At 39.1% G+C, this 19,977-nt stretch overlaps 2 protein-coding genes across 3 annotated transcripts; both read right to left on the bottom strand.

Annotated features, from left to right (window-relative positions):
* Positions 1-423: 423 nt before the first annotated feature.
* On the bottom strand, positions 424-9,783 carry LOC306966121 (uncharacterized protein). Of its 2 annotated transcripts, XM_079560771.1 has the most exons (16): positions 9,735-9,783; positions 9,281-9,658; positions 8,103-8,390; positions 7,478-7,774; positions 7,035-7,412; positions 6,681-6,968; positions 5,630-5,923; positions 5,511-5,546; positions 5,108-5,443; positions 3,169-3,465; positions 1,635-1,746; positions 1,511-1,562; positions 1,418-1,441; positions 1,311-1,358; positions 551-613; positions 424-478 (listed from the first exon to the last, which is right to left on the bottom strand). In XM_079560771.1, exons 1-13 carry the CDS (start codon positions 9,772-9,774, stop codon positions 1,430-1,432), a joined length of 2,808 nt encoding a protein of 935 aa, XP_079416897.1. In that variant the 5' UTR covers positions 9,775-9,783; the 3' UTR covers positions 424-478; positions 551-613; positions 1,311-1,358; positions 1,418-1,429. The 2 variants fall into 2 exon arrangements, with proteins under 2 accessions (XP_079416897.1, XP_079416896.1); XM_079560770.1 differs by having other exon boundaries at positions 1,418-1,562.
* A 1,672-nt stretch (positions 9,784-11,455) lies between these two features.
* On the bottom strand, positions 11,456-14,368 carry LOC306966144 (sialic acid-binding Ig-like lectin 13; the record flags this gene model as incomplete). The annotated part of the gene is made up of 7 exons (XM_079560796.1): positions 14,243-14,368; positions 12,838-13,233; positions 12,385-12,681; positions 11,931-12,030; positions 11,708-11,743; positions 11,603-11,635; positions 11,456-11,525 (listed from the first exon to the last, which is right to left on the bottom strand). The coding sequence occupies exons 1-7, from the start codon at positions 14,286-14,288 to the stop codon at positions 11,456-11,458; spliced, it is 978 nt and encodes a 325-aa protein (XP_079416922.1). The 5' UTR covers positions 14,289-14,368.
* Positions 14,369-19,977: the final 5,609 nt, after the last annotated feature.

Here is a 19,977-nt window from a genome sequence, read left to right as displayed (position 1 = left end):
TTTATATAGGCTGCAGTGATAATGTTATCCTGGTGCACTTTGTGGTGCACCTCTGAATTAACCACTTCCTTCTTTGGTTCGAAAAAGTTTTGTTTTGCAACAGCTGCGGAAAGCAGAATTGGTCTTGTAATAAATTAGTATAAAACAATGTTTCTCCTGCTTCATTGTGAGTCTCTACTTGGATGTAACTCTGTGAGCATCATGTGAACGAAAGGGGGATGTCCAGAAAACGATGGTGACAGACAGACATTTTACTAAACATTGACAGATGATATGTATGTATCACAAGAGCAGAAATAACAATAGTGATCAGAAAGGCATGTTGTCTTCTGAAAGGTTTGACACACAGTCACTGGGACTCCTGTAATAGATCAGTATATCACAACCAAACATAGCATAAAAGCAGCAAATATCGAGGCCTTCCTGTGTGGTAATGACTCAGCACATCTCCCTCATGGCATAAGCGTCTCTGCGGCCACTGGTTCAAACATAAGCATTTAAACACAGCAAAAAATAATTATATATTTCACAAGAGACTATATAAACGTACTTTTTAGGTGAAGGACAATATGGTTTAGGTGTGTTTGTCTGCCAGTTTGGGACAGAACTGTGTCTAGAAAGAGATAAAAGAAAAAATTACTCCCACATTTCACTTCATGCTCAGCGTCACTTCATACGAGAGTTTGTAGTTTGTAGATTGAAACTGTAAGGGGCACATTCATAAAATGTTCTTGTAATGTACTTGTGTTCCTCTGTGTCAAAACGCTTAAATCTGCTCTACTCTGAAGAACAGCTCCCACTGAACAGGAAATCCTTAGTTTAACTTTGACTTTAACTTTAAATCAGATTTAATTACACTTAAAAGGCAAATAATGATAAATAAAATGTAATAATCATGATCAAATCTAATTAAAAGCAAGAGCATGATAGTCTTATGTCCCTTTTCTGAGTCAATTTGACTAAATGTTTAATCATAGGTTAATTATGAGATTCTATGTAAACTCTTTAGACTAGATCTGTGGATCTAGTCTAGAGAGAAAATGAGCAGAGAAAATGAGTATATCGCTCTTTTCTTTTATGTGAGCAATTTATTCACACCTACTTTTTTGTTTTCCTTATTTGCCAAGCTGCATGGCCATCTCCTCTTCTACAATGAAACACAACATATTATTGTACATCATGCAAATAAGATTTAGCATACCTGGAGAATCTTTGCCAAAATGATTTCCTTTGTGAAAAACACAACACGTATATAAACCACAGTGACTTTCTATTGTTGCACAAATGGAGAACATGGTTTGTGGTTGTACCGTTTTTCTGGTCTGGGAGGCCTGTCAGGTTCATCTTGGTCTCTAGCCCTAAAATGGAAAGAAACATTGGATAAAAGTATCCAATAAAATGAAACTATATGTCCTACCTGGTCAGTCTTTCAAATAGCGACCTCCTGTGTAGAACAAACAGTTAACAATTCTTTAGAGAGAATATCGATAAGAAAAAGATGAATGTAAACCAGCCTTTTTTCAGGGCGAGGTGGAGGTCTGAGTGAGTCATTGGATTTTCTTCTGTTGGTAAAAAGAATGAAAGAGTAAAACATAATTTCCAAAGCACAAATCAGGCAAAGAAAAAACCTCTACCTCTTTCTGCAAATGACGACTCCAACCACTACAGCAACAATAGCGACAATAAGGACCAGTGAGGCAGGAGCAGCTATTGGAGCAGATTTTCTCATTTGGTGAATCAGAGAACCTGAAGACGCAAAATACAGTGGGTTCAGGAGGTTCTCGTGCTCCTCTATGTCTGTGATATTATGTCGAAGTCTGATACTGAAAAACTAAAATATTTCTGTTAAATACTTGGGTTTATATAGAGGCTGTACCTTTCAGTTTCATGGCTATGGGCAGCATCCCTGATCAAGGGCAATGGAATGGATCAATAATGAAATATGTTTAACCTCTTACCCCCCACCTTAAAGACACACTGCGCAACATTTTAGGTTATACCGTTGTCAGCCACACAAAACATGATCTTAATGACCAGCTAGACACAAAAAAAACACGCTATTTTTGCAGTGGGTAATCAAAGAATGGATTTGGATGACGACCTAACTGATTTAAATCTCATATTTTGACATCTCCATGGAAACGAGCTGGAGACGTCCCCACTCCCAGTGTATTTACATTCAGGTCTTAGGAGACATGAGTCGCTAAAAACAAAAACCCATGTTTCTTGATCATTTCTTAAGCATTTTTCAATGATAAAAACAACTGTAATAAAACAAATGCTTGCATTTTTTTCTGTTATGCGCTGTGGCTTTAACTTAACTTGTCTATTTGTTGTGGGGTTTTGTCGTATTTTCATAGTGTTTTTGTTGCTTTTACACAGGGATTTTTTGTCATGGTTTCGCCACGTTTTTGTCCGATTTTTGTCACACATAAGTGTATTATTGGCGCTTCTCTGGCATGTTTTTGTTGCTTCTTTGTCGCTTTTGTTGTAAGCTTTTTTCAGAATTGTTTTATTGGCCATTGTTACTGAACAGGTTCACAAGTAGGAATGTTATGGGTTCAATTGTGCAACATGAAACATAAAACATAAAAAAAATGTTGTTGCTTTTTTGTTGCGTCTTCATCCTTGTTTTCGTTGCTGTTTTGATGCTTTTTTGAAAAGAAGCTTTTAAATTTGGGTAAAGTCAAACTGCAGAAAATGTGCTCGGTTCCGGTAGGGGTTAAGAAGTTAAAGTAAGACCCCCATGAGCACAATCAAGTTGTCGCTTTTCTTCCTGGAGTCCAACAAGATCTATCTCAATCTAAGATAATGTTTTTTAATCCAAAAGAAAATATGTTGCTTTCATGAGAGCACCAGACTCCTACATAATAATAATTAAAAAATGTTGAGGTGCAGTATACACACTATGGGGGTCATTTATCAAAGCAGTTACTAAATAGCGGATGCAAGCTGGAAAGTATTCTACTTGTTGCACTTAATGTACCATTTGATGTTGCCCATATTATAGTTTCAGGGCCCCAAATCTGATACGTAAATGAGAGAATGCTACGTGGGTAAAAGAAATGCATAACTGACTCTGTGCTGATCCACTTTTGCACGTGGTACTCACTTTGCACATGAGGAAATGTTTAGTAAATGACCCCCTAAGTCAATATTGTGAATAACCTTTAATGCTGAAATAGCTTGTGCTGGATTCATGTTTCTCCCGCCAGAAGTTGGCCGTACACGTCACACTGCTGGGCCCGTCTCCCTCAGGAACACTGAAGGAGATGTTGGAGGTGGTTTCCCAGAGTCCTACTGTGAGTGCGGCGTGAGTAACTTTATTGCTCAGAGTTGCGATGCTCCACACAAACTCTGGGGGGCGTGTTGGACACGTGTGCGTCACTGAGCAGGACACGGTTAGAACGGATCCAGCCTCGGCCTCTGAAGAGATGTTTGTCATCACAGGTTTGTCTGGCAATGCTAGAAACAAAATAGGAAAAATATGTGCAATTCAGTAAATCACATTGTTTTATCTATCTTCTAAAGGTATAAAATTACTGGGCTGTGAGCAGAGGTGGGTAGTGCTCAGTTACATTTACTCAAGTATATGCGCCTAAACCTTTTGAAGTAACTGTACTTTTGCAGTAGTTTTTTCATACAGTACATTTTACTTCTACTTGAGCAATATTGAGAAGTATCTGCTCTCTTACTTGAGTAGAAAATTCTTCATAATGATTTCTTTTATAAAGTTTTAGTTTTTTTCTCTGAAAATATTAAATTTATAATATTCCATGTTTTGTTTCTCATAGTTTATGTCACTATTGAAACATAATTCAGACTTTTACCCTCAAACATTTACTCAGTACTCACACCACTCAAGTCACATTTTCTCCAAGTACAGTTTTACTCTGACTTGAGTAAATATTTGGGCCACTGCTTTTAACTCTTGCCCCTAGAGGCCATAAGCGCAACTGCAGGTGTCGTAGCAAGATGCGATTTTTTAACTTATTAATTGTCCGTGAGAGTAAATTGTACGCTGACAGAAAAGGGAGAGAGGGATATTCTACATCCAATGACACAATGGATTTTTTTTTTCACTCAAACTTGGCTGTAAATACTGTTTAAGCAGCGTTAGCCCACAGTTAGCTTTGCCCGTTAGTCTGCTAGCTTCTTCTTCGTGATTCCATTAGTGTGTATTGGTTGCTCCGGTCCGGTGGCAGTCAAGTTGCAATTGACTCTGTGCATAACTTCAAATCGATCCAGCACGCCAAAATAAAAGCACACAGCTCGTCTTATTGATTAGTTGAGCAGGTACTTGCACCATTACAAGAAAATAATTAAATACACACATTTTTAGTGTTTTGTCTGTTAATAGTTGGGCAGAAAGAAAGTTGAACTAATTAATTTCTGAACTAATGAATAAGAAGATGGTGCTTTTATTTTGGTGTGCTGGACTGAAACAAGAAGTCACTTCTTGGGCACCATTATGACTTGACAAAGTCAAGGCCAAAGACACCAAGGGGAGATGAAAGACCCTCCAATCATCCCATTAACACTTGTATTACCCCCAGAGGGACTACGGAAAGGATTTAAGGTAAATACGCTACTTAGTATTGCTTTAAGCAATTTTTTTTTAAAGTAACGTTAGTCTTACTTGAGTATATACTGTGGCTACTAAACCTACCTCAAGTCAAATAAGCAGAGGCAGGTGGTTCTCCGTGACATTTGCTTGAACAACATATTGAAGTGCTTTATTTGTCATTGTACAATTGCGGTTATAGTTTTGTCACCCACACTTTTTTTTCACTTCTGCTTGATTAATATTATCTCAAAGTAATGGTAAAGCATTTGGTTATTATTTCTACTGTGATTATATATGTATATGTATAGGCCTAAGTGACTAAAGCTTCATGTTGACTTTTTATGGTGTACAGGTAATCTTTGGAAGTATCTTTACTTTTCATTGATTTTGTTTCAAGTAATCTTTTGGATGAGTTCTTTTTACCTCTACTTGAGAAAAAATATTTCACATCTACAGGGTAAAAAAAAAAAGCTGAAGCTCAATCTATAATTAAGAGCATATGTTGTAGTATATGATTGTAGTTGTATGTTGTAGTCCTACCCTTCATGAGCACAAATGCACAGCTGTTGTTGAATCTATATCTGGTGCTTCCTCTTTCCGCCGTGAAGCAAAACGGCCCGTTGTCAAAGGGTTTGATGTCGTCGATTTCCAGAGAGCAGTCTCCGTCGTGGAGATCGCCCACCATTCGAGTGCGGCCCCTGAAATGATCCAGGACGTGGCTGCGCCCGTTGTGATACACCACGCCCCCGGACTGTTTGGCCCAGATGCCCCGAGTTAGGAGTAGGTCGTGGGGGTTTTCATAGCTGCAAGGGATGACCACACAAGATCGGGACAGGGCGCTGACTCTGAATGGGACACTCGCAGGCAAGACTGCAACTGAAGACACATATATTTTACATTTCCATAATGGTGCTACACTAGATTTGAACATTCACAGACTTACAGTTTTCTTCAAAGGAGTTTTCTGGTTTCTCATATCCTTTAAAATGTTTTAAAAAAAAGTGGCGATAAATTGCAAGTGAGGCTACACACAATGTTGATTTCTTCATCAGCTAAACTCACTTGTTATACAGAGGGTTTCTGAGTCAGACGTCTTCCCTCCAGCAAAGTGAGCGGTGCAGGTGAGAGGTTTACCATGGTCACCCAGAGACCCAATGAAGGTGATGTTTGAGACGGTCTGGTAAGTATCTTTGGACAGCTGCTTTGTGTCTGTTTTGCTCTGCATATTTCCAAAGTTCCATGCAATATCGGGAGTATTTTTCTTGCACTTGTAGGAAACCGAACACGCGACATAAGTGGCCATCCCTTCGGTGAGATTCCCCGGCCTCTCAACCATTGTGATCTCTTCATGTGGACCTGTACAACACAGAGCGACCCGGCCCATTTTAGTTTGACCATTTGAAAACAAATGTAGGTTGAGATCAGAAGCAGGTTATATAGACTCAAGTGCATTTAATTTTTGGAGCATTCTGTTTTCACACTGTGACGTTAGGTGATAAAGCTTCATGTTGATATTTTAAAGTCTATAAAATGTTGTTTTTTATCTTTTATCTTAAGACCAAATTATTTTAATTACTTTGTATGGTGTATATCAGCGTTTCCCAACCAGTGGTACGGGACCCCTGGGGGGACTTGAGCAGTTAGCTGGGGGTACTTGGAATGACCTCAGATTTAAAGAGTGGAAGAGAGTGGGATTTCTATATCACTGTCAAAGGAAAGTTAGTTTAATGTTGTTTTTCTGTAAAACAAAAAGTTCAATTCGAGAGTGATTATTTTGGCTTTTTTATTTTTAAGACTTAAATATTTTGAAATGTTTTTAGCTGGTCACTGTGTAAAAATATTACCAGGATCTTTGAGGTCGGGGGTACTCTTGAGTGTAAATGAATGAGTCAAGGGGTACATGAGACAAAAAAGGTTGGGAACCACTGGTGTATATAAGGGTAAAAATACAAGGCAAAAGTTTCTAAGTATTCAAATATATCCACCAATTACTTTTACCTTGACTTGAGTAATCCTTTGGGTGACAATGGTTTACTCCTGCCAGAATGAATTGATAAAATGCAAAAGTTTTGACGACTCTGCCTGCCTCTGGTTGAGATATACAGGTACTTACATTCAGTGTTCAGTTCCGTCTCACTGGTGGCTTTCTGACCCCCAGGATAAGACACTGTGCAGCTCACTCTCCGATCGTGCTCTGACACCGTCCAAACTCGTTCCACTCGTTGCTCCCAGATCCCATCAGACAACATGGTGTGCTGAGTCTCATCCTCCCCATTTACCCCCGTCACAGTCAGTGCTGGAGGGGCAGAGATACAGGCGTGCTGCACACTGCAGGACACTCTGCTCTGCGCTCCAACCGTGGGGATGCCAGTGATGCTCAGCTGTGGTTCTTTTGCATAATCTGTGGCAATAAAATTCCAAGATGTAATTCACATAAAAGTGTGCGCATTGAAAGCGTATTTCTCACCTGAAACAATAATCTGAGTGGTTTTGTCATAAAATGAGTGCCCTATGGTGTGGTAGGATGTTATTGGGCTCTCGTCCACCCATGGGTACACTCTGTCCTCGTTGTGTGACATCTCCAGTCGCTCGATTTTGAGGCTACAGTTCCCATCATTCACAGATCCCATCAAACTGGCTCTGTTATTGTATTTAGTGAGCACCCCTTGTTTAGAGCCATAAACAGCTGGGTATCCTTTGCTGTCATACAAGTACCATATGACAGTTGGGTGCACTCGTCGGGGCGGAGTGTAAGTAAAAGAACAGGGGACAATGACACAGGAGCCAGCCATCCCTGACACACTGCGGGGGGCGCTGAAGGCCCAGCCTCGGGACAACATGTTTCCTGTCCAGAAACAGAGACAGTCATTAGTCATTGGACATGCTGCTTCACGCATTCTCAATACTTACTTTTAATATTCAGTGGAATGCTTGCTTCCTGCTTTTGGCCCCCTGTGAAGCGCGCATAGCATGTGAGAGATTTCCCCTGATCCTTAGCGGTAGATATGAATTTCACTGTAGATGTGGTCTCCCACTGAGCCTGTCCACTTCTGCGTGTGTCTGTGGAGGCCTCCATGGTGCCATAGTTCCATGTCAGAGTAGGTATGTGCTGGGCACAGGTGTACGACGCCGTGCATTTCACTTTGCTGGGAACTCCCTCCAGGAACTCAACAGCCGGGGGTGCGATGGACAGAGGTGAGAAAGAGCCTGGAACATAACAGCAATAATATACAGCAAGAGACTGAATACAAGTCTTGAAGAAGGAAACACTATGAAAAGCGTATTTTCATGTGATTTTAGGTTCGAAAGTGAACATAGGCTGCAACTGATTTGTTCTTACTTTAAATTACTTTGTTCTAACTTATTTCCTATAAACATATAGGAAAAAATCAGTTGTTTTGTTTGATTTGTATATTCGAGTTTATTATCAAAATTGAACTCAAATTGCCTGTAAGCTGGTCTTGCTGATTTAGTCCCTGACATTATTGTTGCTTCTTTAGGTCTATATTTGATAACATTATTTTCCAATACCTACACTTTGCATTGAGAGTCAGCGTCGCCGTCGCAGTAGCGCCCCCTGTGTGTCTAACCTCGCACTGCACGGTCTGCAGATCCCGCTCCACAAACATGACAGTGGAGAGCGTGGTTTTGGATGTGCCGTCGGTCAGGCTGCTGTGGCGCAGAGTGTGTCCTTTCAGCGGGATGTTGAGGCTCAGAGCGGGAGGGAAGGAGGGGCACGTGTGATACACGCTGCACTGCACCGTCACGGACCGGCCCACCTTCATATCCCCGGTCACCATCAGGTTTGGCTTTTGTGCACTTTCTAAACATGTAGGAATGTGAGTAGAAACAAACAAAAAACATAATAAACTGTACAGAAGAAATTAAATCATAGGTATCACCACATTATTCAAAGTGTCTTTTGACGAAAATGTCATTTAGTTTTAGTACAATAATTGTGCGTGAATTTAGTCAACTAAATCTTAGATGAATTTAGTCAGATTTGCATTTATAATATTTATTATAATCATATTTATATATCAAGGTCTTCTGCTTCTCCCTCATAAACAAAGCACAGAGCTGTTCCTTTGGTAGTGAATTGAAATTATATGAGGCTCTTTCAAACTGTCATTGGAAGTTTTGATGATTATTAGTCTTTTCTTATTCATTTTTATCTAGTCTTATTTTAGTCGACAGAAATATCTAGACATTTTCCTCATAGTTTTAGTCTCATTAACAATTTTTAGTTTCGTTTATTACTCTTTATTATTTATTACTATAACAAACACAGAGACACAAGAACAGAATTAACTGTATTTGTAAGAAGCAGTTTTTGTGTGTGTGTTTTAGTGAAAATCTCAAGGGGTTCCCGCGGGCCTAGTGACCCCTGGTCAATCTGAAGTTTGTGTAAGCTCTCAGTAGTACAGTGGCAGGGCAAGACGTTTTGCTTGAATCACCACACCCCTGTTTTCCATCGTAGACACAGGTTCATTATCATCACTCTGACTCTGTTGTTTTGCCTCTCTAAGCTCTAAGCAGCTCTTCTTCTTAGATGAGAGGCTAAACGTCCAGCACTTAAACTGCCGAGTACAGATGATGACTTAAGAGCCTTCACGTTAGACCATGTGCAACTTCAAGAGTAATGATTTTTCTGAACTGTCCGCAACAACAACAAAACATAACTATAAGCATAATGACTAAGCCAGTCCTTACCTTTAACCTCGACTGTGACGGTTGTATCATAGAAAGCAAAGGTGCCTTTGCCCACATTCTCAGGGTCGACCCAGGGGTAGAGCTTCTGTCTGTGGTGGGACCAAGTGACAGGGTAGATCAGCAGGGTGCAGCTTCTTCCATAAGTGGAGACTTGTGTCTTCCCTTTAAAGATACTGATAACACTGTCGGGGTGCAAGTCATCGTAGACCAGAGGATATCCACGTGACACATATTGGTACCACACTACTCGGTCTGGTTTGGCAGGGGGATTCTGGTAATAGTCAAATCTACACGGGATGACCAGACAGGAGCCTTTCAGAGCAACAATGTGACTGGGCATTTGCACATGCCATGCCAAGCAACTGATGCAGAGGCATCCTGAAAGAAGAGTGTTAGAATGAAACAGATGGAGAGATGCTAGTCAAAGCTAAATGGTGATAAAAGTGCCCCCTACCTGTGATACAAAGTGTCAGGAGAAAGTGGCCAAGCATCATTGTATGATAGCAACTAAAAATGAATAAAAATAATTGTCATTAGAATTTGGGATGAGTTAGTCAGCCTTATGTCACATTATTATTACAAGAGTTTGCAAAAATGCAGCAATGTCCATTGTCCAATAAATGTCAATCTGTAAATGTCTGTGCCACAATTGAAATAAAATAATAATAATAATTTAGAAGTTTAATTGAAAACGTTGAATTTAATTAGTTCTCACAGTGATGCTCGGATTATGATGAATTAAATAAAGGGTTTCACGTTGAAGTGTCACAATAATCATAACTCTAAAATCACATAGTGGAATACCCAATCACTTTTGTATTATTGTAAAATGTGAAAATTACAGTTGAACAGGATCAAATGAAGAGTTCATTTGCAAAAGCAGATATCTCCATTTTGGATATGTGTTACTTTACTCTACAGATCCCACTTTTGAAACTAAAGTTGCGTAAATGTGATTAAGAACTAGTGACTTTATATTTTTATGGCACTGAAACAGACCCAAAGCTATGTAAAGAGAAACTTGCAAACATCCGTATTTATACATAATCCACATTTATTCTAAAAGATATAAAAAATATATATAAAATTGTAAACTATAAGTAAATTAATGGAATAAAACTCACCTAATTCCTGGAAGACTTTAAGATGTCTGGGTTACTGCAGCGATAATGCACAGATGTGTTCACGCAGCATGACTCCTGTTTTCTATTTCTTTCTTTTAATAGACACTCCCCTCACACTATTATGACTTATGTTTTCCCATTGTTTGATCATTTAAGACCACGACAACGCTGTCAAAAAACCCCACACACTTTTTAGATTTATTCATCATTTAATTTCTTAGTTCACACAAGATCAGTTCTATCAAAACACAACATAATCAATCACATAATACAGTATGCACTCAAATTCCTTCAGCAATGTTTCCTGAAAGTTAAAAAAAAATCTGAATGTGGATATTAAAAGCTGGTTCAAGCTAACGGTTATATCAAGGAATAATCGCTTTCTGCTGCCTATATATGATCAAATAAAACACATCCTTTATTCTTAGAGATTTCCATAGACGTTCAGATCAGCTGTATTCATGTAGTCGTCACCATCGTCCTGCAACAGAAATGAAGTATTATGTAGAAGGAGACTAGACACATATCATAATATAACACAGGGAAGTTATGAGAATCATTATACCTCAGTGAAAGCGGATACTCTTGGCTTGCTAATTTCCGTAAAAAACAAAAAAGAAAGACAGAATAGTAATTTGGTTAGAATTCGATTTACAAGTAAACATATTATCTGTGTTGTACCTTTTTGGTGATGGAAAACGAGGTTTTGATATTGCCTTGTCACAGCTGTTTTTCGGCCTGTAGCGATTCATATTAATATTAATATTCACTGTTACATCATGTAGTTTGTGTTGGTTATTTGAATCAGTTTATTACCACAATACAAGTTACATGACAAGCTTATTTTTGTTGAACTTCTCTAAAACATTGATATCTTAAAATCACCATCTGCTCCTCTTTCTACTTCACAAAAATAGAAAGAGAAGTAAAACTCGAGGCAAATGAAAAAAAATGGAAGTTATGAACAAAAATGCAAAAAGGCAAAGGTTGAGGCAGCGAGGTGTGACCCACACGATACGTGCAATTACAAAAAATAAAATACTTTTGGTTTTTATTTCTGATAAGACACATAGCTCTTGTCTTGCCTTGGTCCAGAAGGGTTTTCTCGGGGGCTGCGGATCCTATTGAGAGAATAATATTACATTACAATCAACGGCTGTCTTGTTTACTCTAGGAGTTGACAGAAATGAACTGTTACCTTCGAGAAATCCTGGACAACCGGTTAAACAAGCTAAGCAACAATAAAGAAGATAAAAAGTTATAAAAATAAAATAACTACATCTAATTTTCTGTTTTTACTCACGTGCCGTCCTGACGTTGTAGTTCTTCAATGCGTTTCCTAAAGCAGATAGAACATCTTTAATGCATCCGCAGTGCAGCACTACATCGTTTAATGAGCCCCTAAATACATTACACATGCTTTTATCACAGAGAGATTTACTTCAACTTACAATTCAGTTCTACTTTAACAGCATTGGTTAATATCAGTGGTATAAGTGGGACGAGCTAGAATAGATTTGCCTTACCTGTACTTTTTCACCATGAGGAAACACAGTCCTCCAAAGATGGCTGCTGAACCCAGAGCCACTGCCACCGGGATGATGATGTGGTTGTAGTTTTCCGAGCCTGCAGTCACATAACATTTTATCACGACATAAACTAACTGCAATTTCCTTTTATTTCTGTCTTCTGGAAGCCTCTATATTATACAGGAAGGACACTGACGGTTGACTTGGGGCTGGTGGGGTCAGGCTGCTGGCACTTGTGAATTGTTTTTATGGTTATTATGAATATACAGAGCTGATCATTTATTGGACAGAGAGGAACAGACAGACAAAGCTTTAGTGGTGACTTTAATTCAGACATAATTAAAGTTTAGACCAAGATTAGTGGTACTTGGAGGGTCAAATATTTGTTTAAGGTGGCGCTTACTGTGAAAAGATTGTGAACCATTGTATTAAAGAGATCGTATTGTGTTACGTTTGACATAGAGGGTCATTTTGGAGCTGGACGTCGTCTCCCGTCCGTTGAATAGCGCCGTGCATGTGACCTCCTGGTAGTCGTCCTTTTCCTCAGGGATGAATGTCAGGACTGAACTGACTTCCCACAATCCCCGGTGTATTTCTCTGTGGCTCTCGGTGACATCATCTGCAGATCCCCTGCTCCACGTGACCGTAGGCTTGGCGGTGGGGCAGGTGTGCGTGACGGAGCAGGTGATGGTGAAGGGGCGCCCCTGAATGGGATCTTTGTGAGTCAGAGATGGGGCGTTTGGCTCAGCTGTTGGAAGGGAAGGAACAATCAATAATGCAGTAGATATTTTCAGGTCACACACTTTAGATTAACAATATTGCTAGGTCATATGAGTGCAGACAATAGGACTGTCTCTACTTTACTGATATTAATCCGTATTTGTCCGTGTTACCCATCACTTACACATCATATGCAGCGTGACACAGTCCTCCACAAATGAGAACTTGTCAACCGTTTGGGTGTCTGTCTCGGTCCGGGCCAGCTCGATGCGGAAACAGAAGGGCCCGTTGTCGTGGCTTTTGATGTCAGTCATTTCTAGCGAGCAGTTGCCTTTGCCCAGTTCCCCCAAGAGGCGAGTTCGGCCGCGGAAGTTCTCCAGGACCCGGGTGTTGTCCTCGTAGTAGATGAGTTGGTCTCTGTCTTTTGAACGGTGCCATTGGCCTCTGAGTCGGGCGGTGGGCAGGGTCTCCTTCGGGTGGCTGAAGGAACAGGGCACCACCACACAAGAGTGGACCAGAGCATCCATATTTCTGACCACGCTGGCTGTCCATTCTCCAGCGCCCACTGGAGGACTCACAACTGTTTCAGCGTAAACAGGAAAACATCGATGATTATTACAATTTTTTTTTACCTTTATTTAACCTGGAAAGCCTCACTAAGATCTTTTTCAGGGGATTGTGCACATTTTCTTTTGCAGTGTGGGGGAAGTTGCTTTAAATCTGAATCTGAATCTAAATATATTCTGTATTAGTAGTTACAGCTATAAAAATTTCATATGTAGTATTGCATTACATATTACTGTTTCAAAAATGTAGCTGACTTTTGAGTTATTTTTGGCAAAACGTAAACCAAAAATAGTAATAAGGCTACAGAGCAAAACTGCAGTCAAAGATTTGCCTTTCCTTCTCTTTCCCCATTCTCTCTGTTTCGTTTTGACGAGCCACACGCAACTGCACATCTTATACACCCGTTATTATTTTTTTCCATTCAAACATTTAAATTCATTTGAAACTCAAGTTACTTAAATTGTAATGACTAATATATTCCCGTATTTTGTTAAAGTAATATGTCACTTTCCTTAGTTACTGAAAAACTCTGTAACTCTTTTTTTGTTGTAATTTACCCCAAACACTGTTCTTTTGGTGTATTCAGTCTTCAGACACCTTTTGTTTTAATAGCAATCTCATTATAGAATATCGGATCAGATGCATTAATGAACACAAAAGAGTTGGGAAAACTAAGAAAATTATGAAGACATATATTGACATATTCAAACCCATGTCCATAGAATTTCAGTTTCTGTTCTCCTGCATCAACCTTTTGAGAACGTGAACTAGTAAAGTCATCCTCCTGACAGTGCATCCCAGGGCTGTAGTTTGTTTTATTTAAATTAAACACATCCATTATTACGACCAATTAATCAATCCATCATTTAATCTAGTTGATATATTCACGATGAAAAAGCTAATTTGAACAATAAAAGACAAACAGATGTTAGATTGCTCATATTAAAATATAAATCTAGAGATTGCGTAAAAGCTTGTGGGGACATGAGTGACATTCTCAGAAACAGAAAAGAATCACTTACCTCCCAAAATGAGGAGACAAAGTTTGAGAAAGATTTCGCCAGTCATTTTTCCTGTCGTGTACTATAAAATAAATAAACAATTTGACTCACATGCACATAAACACTTGTAACATGATAATATACTTGTCTCTCTTACTGGTTGATGGGTCTGACATGAAGTGAGAAACTTGATGCTTGAATGAACATATAAGCACTTGCAGATGAGGGAGGGGTCTGTGGTGTGATTGATGCGAAACATTGTGAATGGAATATGATGATGATTTACTGGTCATAATTAATTATACCCTGAAGTAGATTCTTACAGTATATAAGGTGATTTACAATAACCATTATTTTATTCAAAGCTATTTGCATAACATTTCACCCAATAGTATATAGTATATACAGTGCCTCTCGTAAGTATTCATACACCTTGAACTTTTGCACATTTTGTCATGTTTACAACCCTAAACATAAAGATTTTATTTTGATTTTTTTACTGAACGTTCACACACAAGTAACCGACAACTGTGAAGTGAAAGCTAAATGATACATGATTCTGTTATTTTTCAAAAAATAGAAAACTGAAAAGTGGGGCGTGCATAAGTATTCATACAGCATGAATTAATACTTTGTGGAACCCCCTTTTGCTGTAATAACAGCACAAGTCTTTTGGGGTTTGACTCTACAAGATTTGCATATGTAGAGGCTGACATTTTAGCCCATTCATCTTTACAAACCAACCCAAGCTCTGTCACATTAGAAGGAGAACGTTTGTGAACAGCAGTTTTCAGATTATTCCACAGATTTTCAATAGGATTTAGGTCATGACTGTGACTGGGCCATTCTAACACATTAATATGTTTTTATTAAACCATTCCATTGCAGATTTATCTTTGTGTTTAGGGTTATTGTCCTGCTGGAAGGTGAATCTCCGCCCCAGCCTCAGTTCTTTTGCTGACTCCAGCAGGTTTTCCTCTAAAATGTCTCTGTATTTGGCTCCATTCGTCTTCATAACTATTCTCACAATCTCCCCAGTCCCCGCTGAGGAAAAGCAGCCCCACAGCATGATGCCCCCCCCTGTATATTTTAAACTGGGGATGGTGCACTCAGGACGATGAGCAGTGTTAGGTTTGCTCCATACATAACGTTTTGCATTTGGGCCAAAAAGTTAAATTTTTCTCTCATCTGACCAAAGCTGTGTCCTCCATATGACTTCTAGCAAACTTTCTTATGGCCTCCTTTCAATAATGGCTTTCTTCTTCCACTCGTCCATGAAGGCCAGATTTGTGTAGATACGACTTATAGTTGTCCCATGTACAGATTCCCCCAGCTCAGCGGCAGGACTTCACAGCTCCTCCAGAGTTATCTTGGGGCACTTGGTTGTATATCTTACCAGTGTTCTTCTTGTTCGGTCTTTTAGTTTAGGTGAACGACCACGCCTTGGTAAGTTGGCAGTGGTGCTTTACTCTTTCCATTTCTGAATGATGGATTGAACAGTGCTCCGGGAGATGTTTAAATCTTGGGAAGTCTTTGTATAACTTAACGCTGCTTTAAACTTCTCCACAGCTTTATCCCTGACCTCTCTGGTGAGCTCCTTGGCCCTCATGATGTTGTTCAGTGACCAATACACTCCGACCACAGCTCTAAGGGCCTAAAAGAACAGCTGAAATTATACTGAGAGTAGATTACACACAGGTGGCCTCTATTTAACCGTTAGGGGGAGGTGTGAACATTCTGGAGTCATTATGAATGTTTTAAAGGCAATTTAATGCACTCAGAAAATGCTGTATGAATACTAATATAGGGTAAACATGACAAAATGTGCAAAAGTTCAAGGTGTATGAATACTTAGGAGAGGCACTGTGGCATATATATTGTCATAGTCAAGTATCTCGGTTTCCACAACAATCACTGGATCTTCACAACAAAACTGATCGATGATTGTGAAGTTGAAGGATGTCTGGCCTCACTATGGAGAGGAGTTTTGTGGTGAACACAGTCCACAATCTGATTGAGAATTGAGAAGACTCTCAGTGAAAAGTCTATGTCTAACCCAGAAACTGATGCAGACCAATGATGACACCATGAACATCACCCAACCTTACCTGGAATAAATGTGAAGGTGTGAACAGGATGTAGCAGCAGCCTGTGGGTGTTAAAATGCAGACAAAAAACACACCCATCTGCAATCGACTTGTTTAAACCGTGAGACCTATGTCTAATGTCCCTTTTATTTAACATCAGTCAATATGTGTAAATTTTTTAAAAAGCTGCTTGATTATTGAAAAAATAATAATCTCGATTATTTTAGTCATAATTGGAATCACGATTAATGAAATGATTATTTGATCTTTATTTTATTTATTTATTAATCAAAAAACTATGCTGAATATTTTATTTTTTCTGAACAGTCATAAAAGTACAAATGATTTCAAGTATGCCTCGATTGAGAAATCTGAAAAAATTTAATTAAAAAAAATGTAATCTTTTAGTGTAATCATTGAAACTGTAATTGAATTTTGATTAATTTCATAACCCTAGATTGTTGTGTGATTAAAAGAGAGAGAGAGATACAGCATTTCAGACAAAATCTTGTAAGACTAAAATGCTGGTGGTGGAATGTATGATGATGATTTACTGGTCATAATTAATTATACCCTGAAGTACAGCTATAAGGGCCTCTAACAAATGCTCTATTTGGATAACCATATGCCAGAATCAGACAATTTGAAGGAGAATTCAATCTATCTGTGAATTTTAAGAAATAGTGATTACACTAATACAATGTAAAATCAAACAAACTGAGGCACTCCGAAGGTAGAAATATTAAAAAGCCTTTATTTAAACATGGCTAGATAAGGTAAAATTGCCACCGCGTTTCGGCTCTAGGCCTTCCTCAGGGCAAGCTCGAGATGGCTGCCTCTGCACAGCTATAAGCTCACAGCATTGGTCACATGTCACAAGTGGGTTGGTCCAAGGTGGGTGTGTTCATAGTCACCTGGTTTGTAGAATACAAAACATTAAAATATGTACAATACACTGTTCTTTACAAAACCATAGAGAGAAATGCAAATAATTACAAAACCCATACATTTTACAAAAATACAGACAAATCTAATTCTCCATTGAGGCCAGGGTACTCCATAGCTTTGAGGGTATAGATCCAAAAGGATCATTAAAAAAGCTCCTTCAAAGGGAATCCTTTGATTTTTAGCTGAAACTGATCCCTGCACTGAACAGCACCCAAAAGACTAAACTTATACAACTTTTTACATCCGAGTAGCAGTCCATTCTCCCAATTTTTTCAACTAATACAATGTAATCGGCTTTGTAACAATCTGTTGTAACGTGTACCTATGTAGTACAGACTAGGGGTGGGCGATATGACGATATTAGACCGTCTTACGATCGCCAGAGCTGACGGTGTTTTTTTGGGGGGGGATTGTTTAATCACGATTCAAAGCACTTCTGCACAGTTGGCTCATGTCACGGTCAGTAAAGCAAACTCCCGTCCGTCATTGCGCAACGCTAATGCAAGCATTTAGCAGCGAGACGCTCCTCTGAAGTGTACATACACAACCAGGCTCCTCAATCTAGAGCTTTAAACCCAGCGTTCTGTCTCTCAGTGTCTTTCCCCCCTAACGCCACTGTTTCAGATCGTGTGGGTTTAATTTCTCTGGAGATTGTCAACACAGCTGGATTGTCAGCTGTATATAGTGTTGAATGTTGTTGTAAAGTCTGAAAACAGCATTCTAACGTAGGAGTCCTTTGTTTCAAGGTGAGTGAGGGCTGTATGAAGTGCAGTGGAGATGGCATCTTCAGTTGAGCGATTGGACCGATAAGCAAACTGGTATGGGCCCAGGGTGGGAGGGAGAACAGACTTGAGGTGGTTCATGACAAGCCACTCGAAGCACTTTATAAGAATTGGAGTAAGCGTTACTGGCCGGTAGTCGTTAAAGCAGGAAGGTGGTGACTTCTTTGGCATCAGAATGATGGTCTTTGAGGCATATTGGGACAACAGCTGCTGCAGAGACATGTTAAAAATGTCTGTGAAGACTTCAGTAAGTTCATCAGCACAACCTTTCAGTACACGACCTGGTATTATCTGGACCCGGTGCTTCTTGTCACCAGACTTGAAGGCAGCATCCCTGACCTTCATGAGCCTGAGGACTTCACCTGCAATCCAAGGTTTCTGGTTGGACCTGATAATGATGGTCTTAGAGTCTGTAACATCATCAGTGCACTTGGTGATGTAGGCAGTGACAGTCTCTGTATACTCCTAGAGATCAGTGATATTGTTGTGAGTGGCAGCCTGCTTGAACATATCCCAATCCGTTGTGTGAAAGCAGTCCTTGAGTTTCTCTATGGAGTCTTTACCCTGCAATTGAATCTGTTTCCAAACTGGTTTACATTTCTACTCTAGATACAACCTTTATTAGCCATATTTCCATTTTATTCCCTTTATTTAGCAGAAAATGCATTTCCGCCTGATTTTTGTCAGGTTCTATTATGTTTATTACAGTTCTATGACCCCACAGCGTATGATGTAAATATCAGCTATCCTGAAAACAAAGTTCAGTACATGTATAGCACTTGAAGGTGCATTGTAGGGGAATGTTTAATAAGCAATAAAACAAAACAAAAAAACAGGCGAGACAATTTGTTAAAAAAGAACAATCAGGAAACCCCAATAAGTTGCGTTTGATGTTTTTGTCAGAGTCTAACTTTGATGTGCAATGAGATTATTTCTGTTTGGCCTCTGCATCATATCTAAAACATACATATTATCATTATTTGCCTACACTTAATACGTTGAGAAGTTATCTGGACTAAATCTTTTCAGTTCCCTGTCAATATGCGTAAATTTTTCTCAGTTGGTTCCTCCTTTATTTCTAAATGTGAAAGACACAATTCGTACTTCCATATTTTCATATTAAAAACTCAGCTGATATATGTTAAATACGAAATATGCTGAGTCTGTCATAACAGTTAATGAACTTCTCCACCCCAATGTTCCCCAACAATTCTGTAAATGCAACATTTAAAAGGGAAATGAAAATAATTATAATAACCTGCAAGAATATAAGACACACATATATATATAATATATAACTTTAATGGAGTTGATTTTGGCCCTGTTCTCAAGGTCAAACACTGTCAAATCTCACAAAAATGTCTACACAGAGAACTGCACATGTCACATTCAACAGATGTAACCATACATTAATAATGCGCATTACTTAACATTTAGTTCTTTGACAAACTGCAATGGCACAAACTCAAGCTCTTTTACTTCAATGAAACGCGCATTGTTTTAGTCTGTATTAAAATAGCAATAAACATCTTGGATCTTACAGTTACTTGCCGGATTGATGTCAGAGTTGACCAGTCCCACGAAAACATTATGAACGGTGTTTTACGTATTTATATCAATGGGTTTTATTCACCTTATTCTGGAAGTTTGCATGGGCGCCACCATTATTTGTGCCTGCCCGTTCACTCCTAGTAGTTTACAAAGGACTGCACATGTCAAGAGAAAATCGGTTCCTACGGACACGGCCGCCCACAGAAACAGTGACTTGTTGAATCAACATTGGAAATTTTACACAAATCAATGTAAAAAACATTTTCCCTCGTTCTCTGCGTAATGAATGAACTTCGAATTCGCGGTCTACCAGAGGAGTCATGACAGCGGAAGTGGCAAAAAGAGGCTATAGTGGGCAAGCAAATTTCGCAACAAGCGGTAACATTAG

The sequence above is a fragment of the Gobius niger genome, assembly GCF_951799975.1.
Source record: "Gobius niger genome assembly, chromosome: 8".
Classification (NCBI taxonomy): Eukaryota; Metazoa; Chordata; class Actinopteri; order Gobiiformes; family Gobiidae; genus Gobius; species Gobius niger.
This window is presented reverse-complemented; position numbering and strand designations above follow the sequence as displayed.